Source organism: Primulina huaijiensis, chromosome 15, assembly GCF_012295235.1.
Source record: "Primulina huaijiensis isolate GDHJ02 chromosome 15, ASM1229523v2, whole genome shotgun sequence".
In the NCBI taxonomy this organism is placed as follows: Eukaryota; Viridiplantae; Streptophyta; class Magnoliopsida; order Lamiales; family Gesneriaceae; genus Primulina; species Primulina huaijiensis.
This window is the reverse complement of record NC_133320.1, coordinates 23,736,620-23,757,088: the sequence shown is the minus strand read 5'-3', so window position 1 is coordinate 23,757,088 and position 20,469 is coordinate 23,736,620. Positions and strand designations below refer to the sequence as shown.

General features: G+C 35.2%; 2 protein-coding genes across 11 annotated transcripts; both read right to left on the bottom strand.

The window, feature by feature from the left end:
* Positions 1 to 1,761: 1,761 nt before the first annotated feature.
* On the bottom strand, positions 1,762 to 12,912 carry LOC140958951 (pentatricopeptide repeat-containing protein At2g37310). Of its 6 annotated transcripts, XM_073416590.1 has the most exons (6): positions 12,680 to 12,912; positions 6,218 to 6,439; positions 3,600 to 5,656; positions 3,242 to 3,515; positions 2,722 to 2,804; positions 1,762 to 2,139 (listed from the first exon to the last, which is right to left on the bottom strand). In XM_073416590.1, the coding sequence occupies exon 3, from the start codon at positions 5,582 to 5,584 to the stop codon at positions 3,722 to 3,724; it is 1,863 nt and encodes a 620-aa protein (XP_073272691.1). In that variant the 5' UTR covers positions 5,585 to 5,656; positions 6,218 to 6,439; positions 12,680 to 12,912; the 3' UTR covers positions 1,762 to 2,139; positions 2,722 to 2,804; positions 3,242 to 3,515; positions 3,600 to 3,721. The 6 variants fall into 6 exon arrangements, with proteins under 6 accessions (XP_073272691.1, XP_073272694.1, XP_073272692.1 ...); XM_073416593.1 differs by lacking the exons at positions 2,722 to 2,804; positions 12,680 to 12,912 and adding an exon at positions 2,530 to 2,619 and having other exon boundaries at positions 1,762 to 2,456; positions 6,218 to 6,479; XM_073416591.1 differs by lacking the exons at positions 2,722 to 2,804; positions 12,680 to 12,912 and adding an exon at positions 2,530 to 2,619 and having other exon boundaries at positions 1,762 to 2,399; positions 6,218 to 6,479.
* Positions 12,913 to 15,330: 2,418 nt separating this feature from the next.
* On the bottom strand, positions 15,331 to 19,594 carry LOC140959697 (soluble inorganic pyrophosphatase 4-like). 5 transcript variants are annotated; one of them, XM_073417668.1, is made up of 10 exons: positions 19,418 to 19,594; positions 19,044 to 19,108; positions 18,470 to 18,611; positions 18,359 to 18,387; positions 17,327 to 17,392; positions 17,142 to 17,249; positions 16,447 to 16,512; positions 16,248 to 16,368; positions 16,018 to 16,099; positions 15,331 to 15,610 (listed from the first exon to the last, which is right to left on the bottom strand). In XM_073417668.1, the coding sequence occupies exons 2-10, from the start codon at positions 19,104 to 19,106 to the stop codon at positions 15,568 to 15,570; spliced, it is 720 nt and encodes a 239-aa protein (XP_073273769.1). In that variant the 5' UTR covers positions 19,107 to 19,108; positions 19,418 to 19,594; the 3' UTR covers positions 15,331 to 15,567. The 5 variants fall into 5 exon arrangements, with proteins under 5 accessions (XP_073273769.1, XP_073273768.1, XP_073273770.1 ...); XM_073417667.1 differs by having other exon boundaries at positions 19,044 to 19,162; positions 19,418 to 19,593; XM_073417669.1 differs by having other exon boundaries at positions 18,970 to 19,162; positions 19,418 to 19,591.
* Positions 19,595 to 20,469: the final 875 nt, after the last annotated feature.

Below are 20,469 nucleotides of genomic sequence, written 5' to 3'. Positions count from 1 at the left end.
CCATTGGATTACAGGTACTCATACAGTATAGTACAACTAATTTCATTCCACGAAGTTCAGCACCAACTCTCAAAACTATCTGACGTCGTATCTTCTGTGAAAGGGATTTCAAGGACTGAAATTGAACTGAAATGATCAGCCTCCTTTGAGCTTTCTGAAGAGTCCCACCTCATTTCCCTGGCACTTCAAGGTAGGAGAATCTTGATCAGATTGTACCTTGTGAGGTTCCTGGAACATCATGAACAATTAAATGAATACTAATTGAATAAACAACTAAAAATATGAGTCAATAATAGCTAAAAAATAAAATTTATGTTGCCCCGTGCAAATTTGATTCAAGAGGACAACACCTACAAAATTTCGGGAGGACAAGAGAACGACAAGACAAGCCACACAAGCTGACAGGCTCTTACAATTTTCAAATAATGAATTAAGTAGGATGAATATTTTTCGAAAAGTGAAGATCCAACCTGGAAAAGGGTTTCTTCTTGGTTGCAGGCAGCAGAGTCTTTATCCACGGACGAGGATTCTAGCTCTGGAAGCAACTTAGAATGTCTCCGAGGTAAATTAAAGCTTCCGTTTTCTGCAGTCTTTGTTACATCAGATATCGGAATTGCGCGGATTTCATCTTCCAACGCGGTCTGAAACATGGGTTGTTTTTCGGATAAGTTAACAATCTTCGCCACCCTTAGGTTCTCCAATTTGTCTGATGAAGAATCTAGATCGTTAACGGATCTGTTCAGACAAGTAAGGGGCTTATTAGTCCTAGATTTTGAATCTTTGGACGAAGTACCTTCTTTCAAAAGTAGATTTGCTTTCACAACCTCACTACTACCATTACTAACAGGATCACTGTGTACCGGATTTTTGGCTGCAGACAAAGCATCACGACATGTGCTTCTTCTCTGGCTTTTGTATGTCATCCTTTCGACAATCCCTAGAGGACCATTCAACTGAGCAATTCCATTATTGCAACCAAGTTTTTAGCTTGTACTGTTTAGACTTTTCTTAGCATACAAAATTTAGGCTTAATTTCTTATTCATGCTTGGCAAGCATTTCATCTACTGACCTCTCCTTAGCAACAATTTCTGAATCTTGATAATTTTGAGCCATCTTCCACCTCTCCGATAGTTTCTTTTTTTGTCTCTATATTGAAATGGGATACAACAGAATTAGAAGATGGGTATCCACACTTGCTATCAAAAGAATTTCTAGACGACAGCTTAAACATCTCTGAAGCACTGTCAGATTCACTTTCAAAAGAATCATATGAACTCTCATCTCCTGCACATCCTCTGAACCCAAAAGACATCAAATCCATCGTCCCATCACAAGCCTCCTTCATTCGTCTTCTAATTTCCCTGGCTTTTCTCTAGCTTCATTTGACATGAGCTTGGGGAATCTCATATTATAGGATGAATCTTTCCTACCAAATGATACTGGCTCAGTACAATTAAAACTTGAATATACGTTCATTTTCCTGAAAAATGTGGGAGATGATCATGCAAGTGATCAGGTGGAGAAAGATGTGCACCTGCATTCTGAAACTTCCCGAGATTGGGTTTCAAAACAATAATCCTCGTTGGAAGAATCCTTTTTGCATTGTTGTCTTCTGGTCGAACCTTTGACAACTTGCGAGAGATATGAGCTGTATGGCAATTGTGTGGGTCGAGAAGAACACCGTCTTTGCGGTTTGGATGATAATAGATGTCATGTTTAGTTGAAATATCTCTGGCTGATTTCCATGCTTTGACATTGGAGTCATAGTTTGCATAATCCGATGGCTTGAAAACTGCCACATGACCGTGAAAAGAACTGGAATGGTCAACTTGCAGATCATGCAAATTCTTCACAACTAAAGAATCTGGTTTCTCGAGAAATTTCAGTAACATGGTCTTGCTGGAATCTAGCAAACCTAAGGTTCCATCCATCTCTTTCAAATGCTGAAACTTTTCGTCAGTAGAAAGATGATTTGCATCCACGAACGTCTGCTGGCTGAGTACCTTCTCAGGTTTCACAAGGGTTGAGCTTGTACTCCAACTTGATGAACGATGCTGATTGACATGTGATGCTTCCAGATCCTCATAAACATCCTTAAATTCGTGATGCTTCCAGATCCTCATAAACATTCTAAAATTCTAGCTGCTCAATTGGACTTTTGCTGTTTGATTGCTCACCATAGAATAGGGTATTCCTTTGGGCTTTAATTGAAAGATATTTTCGCGGATGGTTTTCTGATAACCGTTTCTGTTGTCTTTGAACATGACTGGGGGATGGCAGCCCTTCAAGACCCATCAATTTGGCAATAATACTTGAGCGTCTCTTTGGTTCAACTTCTTTCCCTAGTTCAAAAGCCAGTAATTTCTTCATCGGTGTTCCAGTGGCTCTTCCTGAGGTGCTTTGGCCAAATTCCAGCACAAGTTAAAATTAGCAAGTTTTAGAACCACGGCAGCATCTAAACAAAATAACAAATGATTTTTCTAATTTTAACTGTTAAATCATAGAGATTAAAGCAAAGTTAAACTCACCATATCATTCTCAGTGCTTCCATCAATATAAACACGAGAATCCATAGACAATCTTGAGCACTCCTGCTTCTTACTCTGTCTGCACATTTACTGTAAACAATACAAATTTCTCAGCCATCAAACCCACAAAGGGTTTGGAAAAAAGTAACAAAAAGGCATAATCAACCATTAAAAATCATAGCGAAATTCGACAAGGAAAGAGCTTTGTATGTTCAGATATCAATTCCTGATAGAATGATTTTTTTGCTTCAATCGATAGATTTAGGACAGTTTCCCTAGAGGAAAGACGTGGCACAACAATTATAACTTATCATTTAGTAAAGAATTCCATGGGGGAACAAAAAATGCTAATAAAATGATAGTGATGATCCCACTACATAACTCTTGCAGACAAAATATTTTTAGACACAGCACAAACAAAACCAATTTTCAGCCCAATCTCATACACTAAATTCGTGGGTCATTGAGGCAAGAAATATGTTCAGCATCTGATTTCATCAGGATCCCGAGAGTAAAAATTTTGTTTTTTTTCAAGTTTCTCTTTGGGCAGAACAGGACAACGAAGGAGAAACCGTTCAACTTCGTCCTCCTCCTAAATCATACATGAAAAACTTTAGATAAAGATCCAAAAGCAAAAGTAATTAAATCACATAGTGGGTAGCGAATGGATCAGAAAATTCAAACGAATAATAGCAAATGAATGAAACAATACCATCTAGGCCAGAAGTACTTTTGGACTTCCTGTGTCGAGCTCTCTCCATTTTCCTTTCAAACTTTCCAGAAAAAACCCAAAAGCAAAAGAAACAAAAATCTAAAATAATTTTATAATGAAAAAGCCTTTTCTTTTCGAATAACGAAGCCGATGTTTCCGAGAAGCATGACAGAAAATTCAAAAACCAGATCCGAATTCTCGGGAAAAAGCTCCACAGCACCTCGAAATCCTCCGCAGTTACAAACCTGGCCTCTCCTTAGCTCAATTTAAACACCTGCCACCANATATCTTTCAATATTTAAAAAAATATGTAGAAAAAGAAGAAGAAAAACGAAATCCGGCGTACAATACAACATACCGTGGGAGGAATTGATTATGAGAGAGAGTGTGTGAGGATTCTAGTGGACATTAATGGAGAACTGCGAGGAGTTGGTTCCAAAGTGAGTCATTTCAAACGAGAGTTTGTAAAGCATCATATATTTACACCCGGCTACTACCAGCAACTTTTTTCAACCCCAAGTTCTTCAACGTCTCTCTGACCTTCTCAGCCTCTTCCCACCTACCAGCTTCTGAATACAAATTTGCCATGATAATGTAATTACTTGGATTATCAGGCTCCAGTTCAATTAAATGATCATACACAAACCTTCCGAGTTCAACATCTCCAAATTCTGAAGCACCACTAAACAGTGCACCATATACCTTGGCACTAGGTTCAATAGGCATATTCTCGACAAATTTTAACGCTTGAGAGAGCCTCCCTGCTCGGCTCATACATACAACCAGACAAGCATAATGGTTAACCAAAGGTTGAATCCCATATTTTGGCAGCAATGAATCAAATATTTCCTGAGCTTTATCAAGGAGCCCACCACGAGCACAAGCTGCCAATACAGCAGTAAATGTGACCTCGTCTGGTTTTGTCTTGCCCATCAACATCTTATCAAATAGACTAAGTGACAAGTTAGCATCTCCATGGGTTGCATATGCAGAGATTATCGATGTCCAAACAATAACGCTCCTAATTTTACTATGATCAAATACCCTTTGTGCTCCACAGAGAAAACCCAGTTTGGCATATGTATCGATAAGGGCAGTTACCACATATATGTTATCATCACAACTGATTTTGATAGCGTAAGCATGTATCTCTTTTCCTCCTTTCAGATGCGAGACACAAGGGATAGCTGGAAGTAAACTCGAAAGTGTCACACAGTTAGGCTTACAACCGAGAACTTGCATTTGACGAACTAGGTCTATAACCTCATCATATTTATTGTTCTGAACTTGACCTGAAATTACAGCATTCCAAGTACTCAGAGCTGGGTTCCTAATTTTCATAAAAATCATCATAGCTTCGTTGACATGACCATTAACCATGTACCCAGATATAACAGTGGAATAACTTATTTCATCCTTTTCACTCATCTCCTCAAAAAGTTCCTTAGCATAGTCCAAGCTACCACATTTAGCATAAACTGCTATAATTGCATTACAAACTGAGAGATCCATTTCAACCCGATTGTCAATCACATATTGATGCACTTCCATCCCAAAAATGAGATCATTAGACTGCGCACAGGCATGCAAAGTGCTAATAACTGTAATAGCATCGGGCTTCAACTCTTCTGAATCCAACATTACTTTATACAAATCCTTGCATTCCTTGTAAAACCCACCTCGAGAGTATCCTGCAATCATTGCATTCCAAGACACCAAATCCTTCTCTGGCATTTCATCAAACAATCCCTTTGCTGACAACAGATCATCAGATTTAGAATAATAAGTCATCAACCCATTACCTACAAAAAAATCCGAGCAAAACCCTTTCTTCATGACATAACAGTGAATCATCCTAGCCAAAAGGGGTTCATCCGCTACCACTTCCGACATAGCCTTCAGCACACAACTCATTGTAAAGGCATCAGGTTCGACATGGGCCAGACCACGACAAACATTTTTCTCTGACAAAAGTGAGAAAAACTGTGTCAATGTTTCAACATGATGATTGTGTGCGCAGTATGCGATGAGGAGGGCGTTAAATGCGAACGTGTTTTTTGAAGGAATAAGGTCGAACACTCGACGGGCACGAGAGAGGTTATTTGTTTTAGAGTAGAATGCGATGAATTTAGAAGCGAGGAAGTTGTCGGCGCTGGCAGACAAGAGAACGAGGCGGGCTTGCAGCTGCTTAGCTTGGCAAAGCAGGAAGCGATCTGTACAACGTTGGATGAGGTGGCCGTAGAGTGTGAAGTTAATGGGATTGTCATTGTTTTGGAGGAGGGCTTGAATGGCTTGGCGGGTGGAACTGTTTGCGGCAGCAGACAATTTACTTGTGTGATTCATTCAAATGATTGGTGGAGAATGGAGAATCGGTTAAGCGAACATTTTTACATGATCTGCAAAGACAAAGATATCCTGCAGAACAAACGGGAAAAAATGTTATATTTCTTGGTATATATTCTAAAATATCGGTCAAGCTCTAGCGTAGATCATTGAGTCCACCGGGACATTAACAAAACTCTCTTTTTATCTAGCCCCGATAGATCAAATAAACACTTAATCGGGTCTTTTTCTTTTTTCATCACATCTTTGACTAAGAGGCTGCTGATTTGATTATACTTCAATAACAATCATAACAATAATTTATTGATATTATCATGTTTGCTATATCAACAAAATGATAATAAGAACAAAAAGCATACATCACACATTATTCTCTAATGTAAAATTGTTAAAAAAATATTTACAATAAATAAAGAACAACATTCAGAGTACTCCTTCAAAGAATCTGATTTTTGACCAGTAAAAATAACAGAATGATTTGGCCTACTTCACTGTGATTCAAGTTGGACAAGCTTGCTTGCTTCGAAAATTCCAGTTCGCAAACCATGGTTGTAGCATTCGTTACATCAAATATCATAAAAATAAACTAAAATCAATTCAAAGAAAAAGTGAAAATAGGATGTTGAGATGTACCTTGAAAATTGACCTAATATAGCTGGAATGGCCCCTCCGTAAAATCCTCATACTCCAAGTTGAGGAAGCTTTGATAAAACTTCTGGGAAGATAAAGGTTGAAGCTTGCACCCATGTCTGACAACCAATCAATATCGAAGGCCAGTGACACAGTGTGCCCCAGCAAATCGCTATCTGCCAAGGAAGACCAGAGAGTCTAAGACGAGTGAAGAGTGTCTTTAGACTGAAATTGGACCAAAATCAACTATGTGGGGTACCTTTATTTTTTTAAGCAATTAAATAATATCACAAACAATTAATGAAACCTTATTTCGTGAAACATACTTTTAGTTAATAAACTGAAAAACATGGTGCATATTTTTGTTATGACTTATGCCGGAGGTCGTTTAATTTTTTAGCAAGAATTATCCCATTCGAAGGGGCCAATTGGACCCTACCGTGGTAAAGTTTAAATAGTGAACATAAAACAATAAAACACACTTTGTAATTAGCAATGTGTTCATGGTTTCTTTTCTTTCCTAAATGGAAATCAGAGTTCATGCCTGACTAATTAGATTTAAATAGTTAGATAACTTAATGGGATTCTGGATCATAAAATTATGCTCTTGTTAAAATGAATTAATTAAAATGGTACCGAACCAGAAACATTATTATTACCATACACGTTCAAAATCATTTTTAAAAAATTATATAATTGTCTTCCCTAAAAAATATGAGTTCCAGATTCTTCTATATTTGATATAAGAATTTCTTTCATAGTTGACAAGAACATCCAGTTAAAAAGAATAAGTACTTGAATCGGATGAAGATTCTCAAGTTTTATAACATTTTTTTAAGTATAGAAATTTCAAATTGAGCTCGATTAACTGAGCAGCGCCAACAAAATTCATAACACCATAATCATGAGTAAAATTGGCTGTTGTAGGTGATCGACTTGCGGAGGCATGGTACTGAGAATCAATGAAGCTTTCTTATCCCAAAGGCATAAGATGCTTCAGGCAATGAAACTTTATTGGAATAAGACACATATCCACTTGTTCTTCTCCTTTTTCAAGCATCTTTCTACCTTTTCTCTCTTGTAGATGTAGATATTCAACTCCGGAAGATAGATATAAATTTAATCTACTCATCTTTTCCCAATGCCGTACTAAAACGGGAGGATAATATTTATCCAAAAACAATTAGAATTCTTACGAAGTTGTATTTCATTTACTCTATATGCAAATATCATAGCTAAGCTTTTCAGAATAAGAAGCAGTGTCCTCAGAAGTTTGCTGGAGATATAATCATATAGTTAAGATCAAGAAGGTTTAATATTTTGTTACTTCAATCTATAATGCAAGAATTAGGCCTTGTACCAAACAGTGAGCTAGATTTCGCTGATTACCGTTCTTATTACCTTACTAGGTATGACAGTCGGGCAATGAAACTTTATTGGAAGAAGACACATATCCGCTTGTTCTTATCCTTTTTCAAGCATCTTTCTACCTTTTCTCTTTTGTAGATATTCAACTCCGGAAGATAGATATAAATTTAATCTACTCATCTTTTCCCAACGCAACACTAAAACGGGAGGATGATATTTATCCAAAAACAATTAGAATTCTTACGAAGTTGTATTTCATTTACTCTATGCAAATATCATAGCTAAGCTTTTTATATTAAAAGGAGTGTCCTCAGAAGTTTGCTGGAGATATAGTTAAGATCAAGAAGGTTTAAGATTTTGTTCAATCTATAATGCAAGAATTAGGCCTAGTACCGAACAGTGAGCTGGATTTCGCTGATTACCGTTCTTATTACCTCATTTGGTATGACAGTGAGTACGACTCCATTAGCTACGGAGAGCAACTTTTACCATCTCAAGGAGTCTATGATGATTCCAACTTTGAAGAAACTGAGGATTACTCTTCAAGATCATTGTATGCTGACAGATCGACAGACCAAGATTTTAGAAGTATGGGAAATGTTGAAATAGGCAGTGGGAATTGGTTTGGAGCATATGAATCTTACTTTGGTGTCTATTGGGGAGGAGGTGAAGCCCATTTGGATGGATGGTATCAAGAAGACAGCTCGTATCAAGAACAAAATGATGGTATTTCTAGTAGTAACAATGATGATATGGAGCAGTATTACAGTGAAAACCAATGGTTTGGGTATGGTGATTTTGATTTTGAAGATGATGGTGAAGATTTTCACTATCAGGGGAGTCCGGAGTTTCAATACAATAGCAGCTGGGATGAGTGGGAGGAGACGATACTATATGAGCAAATCTTTGGTGATTAGCAGATCCCACAATACTAGACAATCGAACTGGTAAGATGTTGTGATCTTTTATCTCCACGTTATATGAATAATGTAACATCCTGTCAGATAGAATAGTGCTTTGAAGAACAGATTCCATCATGTACAATTTCTCGATTGATTTCTTCAATTCAATCTCAAACTATGTGTCAAAAATGAACTACAAGTAGGTGGAATTACTCAAATAACGCGCAGGTTTGTGATCATGTCCATTCATCAGTGCCTACATGGTGGTGAAAGTCTTGCAAAGAATAGCACAAAGTGGAAGTATTGTGATCATGTTCATTCATCAACCGAGTTATAGAATCTTGAGCCATTTAGACCGTTTGATCGTTCTCTCTTGGCCAGATTGCGTTTAGCAGCACAACATTAAGTATTTCTAGAATCTTTGCAGAATTTGGGAACTCAATTGCTGCAAACGGAGACAAAACATAATTTTCACTAGATTACTTTCGAGAGCTCGAGGGGACACCCGGAGTAACCAAGAATCTGGTGGATTTGAATAAGTCATGGCAAAAGAAAAGAGATCCTCGAACGGCCCTAAACTATCCCTCAAAGATGCGATAAGTGGAAGTATTATTTCATTGGGAAAAATTGTACCGAGAGCCGCAAATATAGACTCCAATCAGTCATCCTCATTCCCAATGTTTTGGCCTTTGGGGGAGTTTTTGTTACAAGTATGATGATCGCCACCATTTTCCGGAAGATCGATAATTCACCTAGAGGCCTATGCCATGTCAACAACATTCTACACATGCGCAAAAGCCATACCAGTACTCATCCTCCAAAGATATATACCCTTACCAAGGAGTGCTGCAGAATGAATTCGACGATCCTTCCAAATTTTTCGTACAAGGAATCATTACTCAAGAGCCCATATTATAAAAGTCTGGAGCTGGAGTTTGTGTACGAGTTCAATTATAATTTAGAAATTATGTTGAAGCTTGTAGCAAACAACTTCACTCAAAATGTAGCACAACAAAAACATTTCTAACAATTTCCAACTTCATTATCTGTGATCTGTGCTCGTGATGCTTTCGAGATTGCTTATCTGGGCTATGCTGTTATAGCATTATTACATGATTGTGTTCTGATAAATTGGTTTCGCTGGCTCTTTTAATGTAAATTAAATTATTGGATCGGTCTTCTTGTTTTTGCAGTTGTTTCATGCTTTGGGGTTTTTGCCTCGAAATTACATTTTGATTGCGTTTGGATTGATGGATTTGAAATTCATGGATTTAGATTATAGTTTAATTGGTCACAACGAAACAATACACGTTACATATTTACACAATAGTAATACAAAGTAAAATAGATTTCAAATGACACCGTGAACTTGAAATCCGTCATGATTAACATGAAATACTATATAAACATGTATGGGGTAGATTTGAACTTTATGGTCTAACTTGTCTAAGCAACAAAAAATACATTTGAAATCAAATAATACACACGCAACCTTGAAGATATTGAGCTTTTTATAATAAATTTTGGTTTTTTAAATAATAAACTTTGGGTTTGTTCAATGAAGATTGTTAAAGCATTTACCAAGGATATCAAGCTTATTATGATTAAAACTTAAAATTATGATTCACTCTTGTTAACAAGATTAAGTTTATTATGTGATGATTGGGACGTATAAGATGGAATGAAGTTGTATGATAACATAATAATATTTTTGTTTAACATGTCTGATGAATGATGATTTGTTCAATAAATTTTCTAATGAAATGAAATAACGATTAAATTTAAAAAATCTAAAAAGAATTAGAACTATATATCATAGAATGATATTTTAGACTTTTAGTTAAATGAAATTTGTTAATGTATTAAAACTTAACTGTTGGGATCATACTTATATTTTTTTTATGAATGAAATAACAATTCGATTTAAAATATACAAAAAGAATTAGAATCATATATGATAATTATTATTTTGGTAATTAAAATTATCCAATAAAAATATTAAAATACTAAAAAAAAACTTAGACAAATAACTAAGTATTTTTTAAATTTTCTTCAGCAAAATACGAAAATAAAAATTAGATCAGGGCTAAAGTTGGGCGCCGGGCCAGATTTCTAGGGTTCGGGTTTTGCCCGATCGTGTTGGGTAATTTTCGAATATGTTGGTGTCGGGTAGTGTTCTGGGTACCCCATTGGGTTTGGATACCCGTTGATTTAGGCTCAATTTCGATCTAAAGACACTCTTCACTCGTCTTCGACTCTTCGGTCTTCCTTGGAACACGGCAATCTGCGGCTGCCACACTTTCATTGGTCTTCAATATCAATTGGTTGTCAAACACGAGTGCAAGTTTCAACCCTTAACTTCCAAGAAGTTATATCAAAGCTTCCTTGACTGGGAACATGGGGATTTTATGGAGGGTCCGTTCCAGCTATACTATGTCAATTTTCAAGGTAAAACTCAACGTCTTCTTTTTTTGTTTAAATGTTTTAGCTTATTTTTCTGATCTTTGATGTAATGAATAATGCAGTCATGGTTTAAGAACTGGAATTTTCGAAGCAAGTTTGTTTCAATAAACATTGCAACTACAATTCAAGAATTACAGGTACAGGTACAGGTACAGGTCATGAATGTGCATTGTATAGCGCACCAATTGCATACTATATGTTTAGCAATTGTCGAACATATGAACTTCCACTTGTTCTAGTGTACCTTAAAAAAGTGCCTTCAGCTTCAAAGCATGGTATTTGGGTACCCGACATTTTTCGGCTACCCAATTGTTGGGTGGTGACATTTTCGGGTTCGGGTAGTATTTTTGCAACCCGAAGTCCCGAACCCGAGAAACCAGACCCGATGCCCACATCTATTCAGAGGCCTTGGAGGTATTATACCTCAACATGAACTACACTGTCTTGGATCGATCTCATAATAATATCCTCCGCATAGGCTGAACTCAGCCGGTGTAATACTCAAAAATTAGAGTAGCGTGTTATTAACTGAAGGGCAGATGCGAAGAGCTTACTATTAGGTAATGATTGCTTGATATTCAACTACAATTAAGGTGTTTTCTACTATTAGATAATGGTTGATTGATACTCTACTACAATTAACACGACAATTAAGGTATGTTCATTTATACTAAAGAGTCACCGATGGGGATGAAAAGTGTCACAACAATATTCATTTTCATCCTGTCGATGATCATAAAACAACATACCTTAATTATAGACGAATCAATCAACCATCATTACCTAATAGCAATCTACCATTAATTTTCACAGCCATTTCCCGCAAATTTCTCTGTGGAATTAGGGAGGAAACAGAAATATTTAACTAAATCCGCAATGGTCTAGCACATTCATAGAATATAATCTTACCAAAAGACTAACGGCCATGATACAGTAATAATGCAATCTTCTCTTTAAAATCCGGTTTGAGAGACTAAAGATTCAAAAAAACCCAACCAGAGCAACTATATGCACATCACTGGAGAGGAGAGACTTAGAAGGGCTTAATGTGTATTTAAATTACATTAATCACTTGATTATAACCAATTGTTATTATTGTCTATAATCTACAACCTTCAACAAATATAGCAATTCTTATTACATGCTACAGAAACGATAACTGAACATCACCAACGCAAAATAAAATCTAAGTTAATTACTATCAGTAATTTTTTAAACTTTTAAAATCTGTGGTCCAAACAACCAATTTAGAGAACAGGCTAATCACAAAAATGATAAGAAGAAAACAAGTTGATGACTTCTCGAGAATAATCTAAAAGAACCATGACAGAGATAAAATATGTCACATAGAGAACAAAGAAAAACACGCATGCGCAGAAATGGACGATCTGATTGCACGCGCATTATAGATTTAGATTTAAAAAATAAAAATAAAAAGATAAGAAATCCCAAAAAATAATCAAACTCCGAGTGTCGAATGATTCACATAGGGTTGCTGATCGATTTCCTAAATTATTGTTATAACCACTTAATTCTTAATCTACAAGGAGATAACAATCCAAGAAAAAAATTAGCTAAAAAAACAGATAAAAGCCTTAAAACAACCAAACTAAACTGTACAAGATCAGAGACAATAATATCGATAACAAAAAAACAAAATTAACAATATCGCTTCGGCTAATCAAAAAATGGAAAAAAAAGTAAAATATGAACGATTTTGGTTGTTTATTACCGTATTCATCGGGAACTTGAACATGAAGAATGAGGAGTTCATAACCAGAAGTATTTGAACGAATGGTTTTATGGGCAGTCCATTCGAATGCTCTTTGGAGTGAAGCAAGTAGCAACCACAAGTAACTATCGATTTTCTTTCAAGCAACGCAACAGCCTCTGGAATCGCGACTCAAGGGCTGAGGTAGATGAAGGCAATTACAGTTCCACAGTCGCCAGAGAGGGAAGAAGGGTTTGAGAATTGAGATGGTACCTAATAAGTTAATTGGGCTTTAGTCTTCAGACCAAACACATTATGGGCCGCTCCAAATCTATTTTGATCTGCAAATTAATTGGTTGATTGTTATTGTAATTTATTCTATTTTATTAAAATTTAGTATAAGATATTAATCACTTAAGAAGGACATAATTTTTTCTTCCAACTTTATCTTTATATGATATTAATATGACATTTTTTTTATTTCAACACACACTTTTATTTTTATTTTTTTCATTTCAACAATTCAAATATCAATTTAGTCCCTCCATAATTTGCCAAATTTCACTTAATTTAATCAATAATGATAAAAAAAGACTATACACACGTATCGCGTGTGCAAAATAACTATTTATTATTAATGTTAGAGTTATTGAATGGAAGGTGACAGTTGGTAGCTTTAGAAGTATGGTCTGAACTGAACCCCGTTCGAAAATAGAGGGCATTCCGCCAAGTTCAACTAAAGTCGCATAACCCGTTACTTATTGTAGGCATATAGTGTTCTTTTATGAAACCCAATACACTGGGTTCATTAGCCCACCTTGAAATAAATAAATAAATATATATATATATATATATATGAAATAAATAAATAAATAAATAAATAAATAAATATATATATATATATGAAGACCAATACAGTGAGTTACTCATTTTATACCAAAAAATATTATTGTTTATTGTAAATATAGGACATGGTGACCCGTATCATAAATAATGATATGTGTTACAAGAAACGTACTCAAAAAAATTAAATTATTACTTATCGTTGTTCATAAACAAAATTGCAAGTTTTTTTTTCTTTTTGAATTTACAAAATCGCAAGATTTTGATGAAGTGGACAACTACCACTACTGTAATATTTTCAAAAGGATGAAATTTAGCACTTTTCTTTTGGATGTTCATCATGGTCACATCATATTAAGAACGGCCACGTATTTTAAATGATTTTATAAAGTTCAAAAGTACCCAATTTAAAATATTTATTGTCGTATAATACCGATTGATATACTAGTTGCAAAATTTCCCAATTTCAAGTTTGGGCTGTTTCTTCTCAAATTTGTTTACTATGTGTAGCAAAAAAAACCAATCTACTTTCTATCATCTTTAGAGCATTAGCTCTTGGATCTCTTGTTCTTGTCGTTCTGGAGGTTAATAAACAGTTGATTTCAGTGAACAATACAAAATCTCAAATTTAACGAAAGAATATTAAATCCTATTCAAGGACTAACCGGACAATATATACTCTCGAACACGACACTAGTATCTTCATATTTAATTAGTTATTTTAAATAATTATTATCAAAATAAATAATAATAATAATAATAATAATAATAAAATTAACTTTGGGCTATCTTGAGTGCGTTTAATAATTTGAAATTCTTCCTTAATCGATAAAAGAGCAAGCAAAACTTATTATAAATCATTATTAGTTTTTGGTATGATATATTGCTCTATTTGTAGAAATAATTCATGTTAGTATGCATAGTTTTATACATAAATATCTTACGAATACTATACATATAAATCGCATGTGGAGATATCAAAGGGCAATAATGCTTATGCAGTTGTGCGTAAATCTAGATCCAGCTGGATCTCCAACAGCCATTTAATAAATGCTGCCAATAAAACTCGAGAGTTCGTGCGATGTCTGGGTCGAAGAGGGCGGAAAATGATTGTCGATATCAAGAGGTTGCACAAACCAAAAACAATTCGTGACAAGCATTTAGGCAAAGAGGTGTTGGTCAATCAATAAAAGGATGTAATTATTGGTTTTAGGATTCGATTGATTAATTATGAGTTGATTACATAAAATTAATTTATTAGAGTTTAAACTAATTGGGTTCGATCAGGTCTTTTTCGTGATTCTAATGTAAACTCGTAAAAATTATATGAGTCATAATTTATTGAATACATAAGAATAAATAAATTGGTGCGTATGAATGATGAATAGACAATTTGGAATATTTATCATGGTGCTTGTAAATGAAGTGTGTGAGTGGAGGCATAAACACAATAAAAAAAACCTTGTGTTGGTATAGTTAAACAATCGTCGAATCTAGATCGTTAACCGGTGTAAGTTACAAATCAAGTGGTACGATAAGATATATCACCCCTAATTCCAATATTTTGCATGCATGTAACTGTACAATTGACGAATATTTAAAAATTTTGACATAATCTTGGACTATAAGTTTGAGATACACTGGTTCACTAAATGCGTGCATACGCCAAAACACATTTATTTTTGGTTGTGCAAATGCCCAAATGACATTCAACTCTGTTATTCAAATGAATTTATGAAATAGTAGATTTTAAGACCAAATAAAGTAAGATATCAGGGCTAATTTAAAATCAAAGTGGATTGCATAAATCGAAAGGAAAAAAAAAAGAATTTATCAATCCAAATCTCGCATAGCAAATAAAAATATTATGTTTATAGGGTTTACAGTGGCATCTTCATGGAGAATTTTACTAAAACAATCTATCAAGTGATGAATTTTCGCCATCATGATATAATACATGAAAAACAAATAGGCTTATACAGATTTTTCTTACCAAAGAAAGACACTGAAATAATCAGTTATTGATATAACGATCCACAACTCTTCCCTTTGAAGTGGTAAGTAATTTACCGTCGTAGGTTCTCCACGATATACTCTGCGTATAAGTCCCTGGAGGTGAAAAGTTTTTAGGGAGTTGAATGATTTACCAAATACATGACCTTGAAGAAAAATTAAATATTGCACTGAAACTGAAGAAATAATTGGGGTTAGCACATACGTTGTGATTGCCCTCCATAGATACAAGCGGCCAACACATTCGTTGTACATGTAACACTATATATATATATATATATATTGTTTTGAAAGTTTTGATTTAACCAACAAAATTAAAATATTTTTTTAACAATTTTAAAATATTAAAAGTTAAGCATAATCTAAAAAAAGTAAATACGTATTAATTAAAGTTAAATGTGTGATGGATTGGTTTAGGAATTAAGAAAAGTGCTTTATCAAAAAAGTGATTACTATTCCACCATCTTGCTTTATTATTAGCACAGACATTCGCGATCACTTACATGGAACCCTGGATAGCTTCGTAAGCATTTGAGGCTGGAAGAAATTCATCGACTGCGACATCCTTGTTCTCGTTCTTCTTGTCTGATTGGTAGTTAAGATAACAAGAAAATGCATAGAGTCCAGTATTCATCAATATACAGAACACATCTTGCAGTCATATAGTGAAAAACCAGAAATCATTCGGTCAATAGAAAAATCTGCAACAGATATCGATTATCATGAAGGATACAATCCTCAAAAAAACGGCGGATCTCAGCTAAGCGATGCGGTGGAAGTTCTTTGATGTCTGTATAATGCCGATATTCAGGATCATCAGCACAGACAGCAATTATCTTATCATCTTTCTCCCCCTGTTTCCAAGAACAAGTTTTAATTCTTTTTGTTTCAAGATACTAGTATGATTATTGTCAAAAGTTTGGTTAGTGTACCTGATCAATCATGGGCATAAGACCTATTGCTTTTGCCCTGAGAAAGCACCCTGGAAGAACTGGTTCCTGTTTTATGTTTGCAGAACAATTAAAAGATGAAATATTAATTCCAACTTCCAAAGTGGAAATAGAAATTCTGTCTTCCATCTCTATTATCATGTTGAAGATTCAACGATATAAAAGCTTGTGGCAAAACTCAGAAGATGTACATTAACCAGTGAAATTTTTTAAAAAATACGCCTGTGCAATCCCATTTCACATAACATAGGCCTTAATCTTCATTTCTACCTTGAAATGCTCAGAGGCGCTTGATTTACATTGTTTCGTATGTAATCCTTGAAGGAAATGAAGGTGCTTTTGCATAATTTTCTTAAAACGTGCCACTACATTCTTGGTGTTTAAAGGTCCAAGCTATGGGATTTGAGGAGCTACATGTGCAACAATTGCAAGATAAAATCTACTCATATCGAAAATCATACGATCACTGTGCTTGCCACTGATATATACAACAGCACACACATGAGCGTCCAAGTTGCATGTAATAGCAAGAAGCCAAATCATGGAACTTGTTTTACGAACAACCACTCAACTTTCATGGTAGCGCATTTTTTAAGCAACAAAGTCCCATATTTCCTAGAAAATTACAAACAATCCACACATAAAAGTATCTGAAGGTTTGGGAGAGAACTGCATACCTGCATTATGACCAAAACATCCATCGGGTCATTATCTTCACAAAGAGTGCGGGGTATAAAGCCATAGTTATGGGGGTACACAACTGATGAGTAAAGAACACGATCAACCTGCAGATGCCAACGACTCTTAACATATATAACAATAACCCAACATCAATCGAGGTACATGCAGATAGGCCTAGTACCTTGATAAGACCTGTGTTCTTGTCGAGTTCATACTTCACCTTACTACCCTTACCTATCTCAACCACCTACATGGATTAAGCACGGTAGTTTCATGCATGTGTGATGCAATGCGAATCATGATTTTCCAACATAAAGTTGAGCTGATTTTGAGTGCAGATTATTGATACAATATGCAATAAACACATAGAATGACCGATCCACATGTTAAGAGTCAATCTCAATAACATTGCATGGCTACTGAAACTAAAAAACGGTTAAAATAAATTCATATCAAATTTAACCAAGTGAGTGCTGATTCCAACAAAAATGTATGGACTCCACAGCAATTTAACCGATGGATGTCGATTCCGCGTGATTTCAATCCAGATACATGAACTTTGAAACAACTCTAAAACTTAATGCCTCGATTTATCAAATCCGTATTGCAGGAGACGAAAGAGTGCATTCAAACCTAGTTTGAAAAAATGAAAGTGATATGTTGATCATTGGGCATCTAAAGCAGTATAGTTGTAAAAGATGAACATGAACAGAGCAAGTGTGAGAACATGGGAGAAAAAACTACCCTCTAAATAAGAAATGAGAAAGAGAGTATATGAATAGAAGTCCGGGATCAAAAAACTTCAAAAATATGAAAAGTCTAGTGAACTAAGACCGACCCATTCTCCATGCAAAGTGGACTACTAAAAGGAAAGTGTTGACAAAGCTAAAGGTAAGTAGTGTTCAAGGTTGGTGCAGTCAGAAAAAGGTATCCATTTTTCAACCATTGAAAAGTTGAAATTTCCAATTTCCCAAAATCAAAAGTTGAAATACATCGTAAGCTGTGATATGCTAAAATCTTACAACTTTCTTGCACGTATGTGAAGTTCACATATGCTTGAGGCGCAACGTGAAGGACGCCTTTTAAACTTGAATACTCAGTTTGCATAAAAATTCAAGAAAAAAGGAGCAACCCTGTTTCACATGGTTTCCGCTCTAAATTATCAGGCAAAGTAAGAAAATGCAGGAAAAAAATATCAGTTCAATGGCCATACACAATTGAAAACAATTGGTGCTCCAGGTCCTGCATAAGAAAAAAGAACGAAAAAGATCAAATTTATTTAACTTCATGCTTTTTTATGACGATAGACATTAAGGTTACATACCTATCTCAAGATCATGCCAAGGATGAGCAGCAACAGCTTTCCTCGACATGGAAGACAGAATTCTTTCATTAAGGGGTGAATGTGATAATTTTTGAGCATCAGATTTGATTGACTTCTCAATAGGTGGAGCCATAGCAGCAGACTGCAAAGAACATTGTTAAAGATAAGCTCCTAACCAAACCATAATGTGGTGAGAATATATATGGGAAAAAGCAGATGTAAATGACGAATTATTAGCAGTTGCAATATTCATGAAACATGCATAATATTGATGTTTGAGGAACGAAATAAAAAGGGAACATTAATAATCATGTATCAACCACTAACCATCGTTTTATTGGACTAGATGAATCCGTAAATAAGAAATCAAAAGTAAAATTTAAAAAAAAAAAAACGAACTTCAAAAGTAAAGAAACCTGGACAGACAGGAACCAAAACATTTTGATTGAATACTCGAACATTTCAAAATATCATTGGTTTCATATGACTTTTATAAATACCTCAATAGCACAGAAGTTACCGCCAACTACAAGGTATTGAGGTAAAAGAGGAAAAACTCAAAACAGGGCCTAACTGTAAACAGAATCAGCTTCAAATCTTCGGATGGATTAGAGAGAGAGTGCTCAACTTCATGCATGTCTAGAATTCGATGCCGTCAGTACGTTCTCGTTCCAAAGGAGTCCATAAACAATTCTAACAAACCAAAATGAGCATGTAAACAAAAATAGCTCCAAAAAACATTATCAATCAAAACCTTCATTAGACACTTAAAAAAATGTGCATATTCTGATAGCACAAAATTAGTAAGAATAAAAACGGTTGAAATGGATTGGAAAAGATATATAAGCGTACGAGGATAGAAATCGAGCACAAATCATCACACGCATGATCCTAAATCCGCCGAAAATACACAACAGTGATATGAATAGATCCAAATATAAACCTTACCTAAAACGACCAGCGGATGCTGAGCAGCACCGAAAGAGAAACTTGAAGAGAGAACAGAATATAAAGCAGGAAGGCGAATGCAGATATTTATGGAGGAAAAACAGACCAGAGAGAGAAAGCAGTTGAGTAAAGGAGAGTCGCAGATAGCGGTGCATTACGCGTTCCCTCTATCTCCATTTAAAGAAGGAAAGTGGAAATTTGGCTCGAGAAAAATCTTGCTTACGAATAAATTTATGGAATATGAGAAGATTCTCTGTGTGAAGTGGGGAATGTGATGTCGTGGGCCCGGGAACGTGGTGGATTCTTATTGGCTGTTTTGTGGTCTTTAGGCCACTGTGGATTTCATGGGACCGATCGTGTCTGATTTATAAGTCGAGTTAAATTTACATTTTTTAGTTAGTGAATAGGTATTTATAACATAAAAGACGTAAACGAACTAAATCTAAGCAAACAATATGTAGTTCAAGTTCAGTCCGTGAATACTTTGAGTTTGGTTTTTAGTATGTAGTTTGTAATGTTTTATGAGTCTTGCTCGAGATCGGTTTGTTATACAGATACATATGTGTTTGGCCACGAAGTTTGCACGACATAATGGTCGGAATTTGCGAGATATTTGTAAGTCGGAGCAAAAGATAGTTGCCCTCTTTCCATCCATTGAATACTCGACCAGCCCTTCTGTTCTATACTCAACTGCAATTTATGTAAAATAATTAAATGAAGTATTTGCTTCGAATTGATTTATTTAAAATGATATTTGTAATAATGAATTTAAAAAACTGGAAGGAGAAAAAAAAACAATTGAAGTTGATAGACAGTTAACACACCTGATCTTTCTGAAGCGGTGATTGCCAATCTTTTTCCTTCGGAGTAGCTCATATGCATCCTCACTGATTGATGCAAGACGATAGTTCAAGTCGCCTGGCCAAATTATATTGCTACATCACATCAAAGAGGCAAATTCAATTACGTAAAATTGACCAAATCAAGTCTATTTTTGTTTTTATGTCACTCGTGACTGGAAAAGCATTCGAGGACTAAAGAAAGAAACACTA